Below are 2,679 nucleotides of genomic sequence, written 5' to 3' on the forward strand. Positions count from 1 at the left end.
AGGCGGCCATCTGGAGAGGTAAGATATATTTAAACAAGTGTTTATCCCCCCCAAATTAGTGGTTGAACTGGGAGAAAAATTTTGATGACTTAATATGTTATTAATTTCAGATTTGTTGCATTTTGAATATAAATTCTTGCAGTTTTAGTTATTAAAGTTGTGTCGTGTCTCATGACCAATTATTACATTTTCGTTGCACATATTATATATTGCTTTACATGCTTTCCTGGAGAGTTGCATGCTTTTGAAAAAAATATAGCATTGAATCACTGACTATTTTTTGTTTTCCTTGGCAAGATCATATCTGAATTAGTTCCTGTACATAGCCCATTATTTATAAATTCGAAATGGAAAACTATCATCAAAATTTAATAGGGCAGGAGTGGAGGTTGTGTTATTCGCTGTCCATGGTGCTAGGTGTGCTGCTGTCATGTGCGTCTTTGAATTACATCAAACCAAGATGACTTCATCTTGGTGTTTGATATCATATTACTTTGTCAAATGAGTAAACATATTCCCATGTGTTAATTAGAACCGTCTCTGTGTATTGGAAAGGTTTGTTTTATTTTTTCTTTTTATGTTTCGAATAAGAACCCTTATCAGGTTTTAACTACACTATTTCTGGTACTGTCTCGAAAGAACAAAAAATACACACGGTATATATTTCAGCTAGAATCTACTGGCTTTTGATTATCTGTAGTGAAAATTTAGATCGCATGGTGTCAGTGTAATGGTGAAAATCAGCATTGCATGTGGTCGTCGTAAGGCATTTTGGTTCCACCTCTTGATAGCTTCTTTAGCGCGATACTAAAACGGTCGTTTTGGAGCTTACTGCTGCCTTTGGAAATACTTGTTTGCCTTCATGTATGTTGTTATAAAAGGAAGATGAACCGTTTCACATATGGAAGTGTTGTATTCGTTAAGTGGAATTCCGTTTTGTGTTTGTGAGTAATCATTGACGATATCGCATTTAACCATGGAACAAAGAAGAGAGGAGACTGGGAGGACGAGAGGATATTTGGTCGGCTGCTTGGTTGCTGTGCTTTTGTGGAGCGTGGCGTCAGCGCAAATACGATATTCAGTCTCCGAGGAAGTTGACGAAGGAACTGTGGTCGGAAATATAGCAAAAGATCTGGGATTAGATAAAAGCACATTGGTAGAAAGGAAGTATCGGATTGTTTCGAGTAATACAGATCATCTTTTCCATGTAAATCAAAACGATGGCATCCTGTATGTGAGCCGGAAAATTGACAGAGAAGAGGTGTGTGCGCAAAGCAGTACGTGTTTAATAAATCTAAAAACCGTGCTAGAAAACCCACTAGAGGTGCACTATATAGGAGTGGAAGTGTTGGATATAAATGATCATTCTCCCAGTTTTCCAGAGGAAGAGAAACGGTTGGAGATTTCAGAGTCTGTTTTGCCCGGAGCACGATTTCAGCTAAAACCTTCACGGGATGGAGACAGTGGCCATTACTCCGTGCAGCAGTATAAACTCAGCCACAACGATCACTTCCGTTTGGAAGTTAGGGATAAAGGTGAAGATGGTAAAATTCCAATATTGGTTTTGCAAAAATCTTTGGATAGAGAAGCAGAGAGACGTCACGCCTTAGTGCTGACAGCGCTGGATGGAGGGAAACCACCGAAATCTGGTGAAATGAATATTATAGTAGAAGTTTTGGATGTAAATGATAACACGCCTGTTTTCACTAAAGATGTTTATTCTGTTGCGCTCTTCGAAAATTCTCCAGTAGGCACCACCGTAGTGCAAGTGAATGCAAGTGATTTGGATGAAGGTCAGAATGGGGAGGTATATTACTCTTTTGGAAACAGTGTGAGTAATAAGTTATTCGAGCTTTTTGAAATTAATCCATTGACAGGCGAGATACTTGTCAAAGGTCTGATAGACTATGAGCAAAAGGATAAGTATGAAATTGAAATTGAAGCATCAGATAAAGGTATCGCTCCTCTAACTACAGAGAAAAGCGTCATTATCCAGATAGTGGATGCAAATGATAATGCACCTGAGATTGAAGTTACCTCATTTTCGAGCTCGATCCCTGAAGACTCCAGACCTGGAACTACAGTTGCTCTTATCAGTATAAATGACTTAGACTCTGGTCTCAATGGAAAAGTTATTTGCTCAATGAGTGAGGATGTTCCCTTTGAATTATCACCATCTTTACAAGAAAACATGTATTCATTAGTGACTAAATCGCCTCTTGACAGAGAGAAACAGTCCCAATACGAACTAACAATAACTGCAAAGGACGAAGGTCAGCCTCCACTATCCTCTGAGAAGACAATAAGTGTTGTGGTGTCTGATGTGAATGACAACAGCCCAGAGTTTTCACTGAGTCCCTATACAGTCTATGTTACTGAAGCTAATGAGCCAGGAGTCTCTGTGTTTTCCGTTAAAGCTTTTGATCCCGATGAGAACGACAATGCACTTATTTCCTATCATATATTCAGAAATGGAAACACTGCCAATGAGCTAACTTCATTTCTCAACATAAACTCTGAAACCGGAGATATTTTGGCGCTAAAAAGTTTCGACTTTGAAACTCTGAAAACTTTCCAGTTCCAAGTTGTAGCCACAGATTCTGGAACTCCGTCACTAAGCAACAACGTCACGGTGAACGTGTTCATTCTGGATCAGAACGACAACGCTCCAGTCATCCT

General features: G+C 39.1%; 1 protein-coding gene across 1 annotated transcript; it reads left to right on the forward strand.

Moving 5' to 3' along the window:
- Window positions 1-976: 976 nt before the first annotated feature.
- On the forward strand, window positions 977-2,671 carry LOC121963881 (protocadherin alpha-8-like; the record flags this gene model as incomplete). Its single annotated transcript, XM_042514121.1, has 1 exon — window positions 977-2,671. A coding segment is annotated over exon 1 (1,695 nt), but the record flags the coding sequence as incomplete, so codon positions are not given.
- Between the last annotated feature and the right edge of the window lie 8 nt (window positions 2,672-2,679).

This window comes from Plectropomus leopardus, unplaced genomic scaffold, assembly GCF_008729295.1.
Source record: "Plectropomus leopardus isolate mb unplaced genomic scaffold, YSFRI_Pleo_2.0 unplaced_scaffold13096, whole genome shotgun sequence".
NCBI classification, from domain to species: Eukaryota; Metazoa; Chordata; class Actinopteri; order Perciformes; family Serranidae; genus Plectropomus; species Plectropomus leopardus.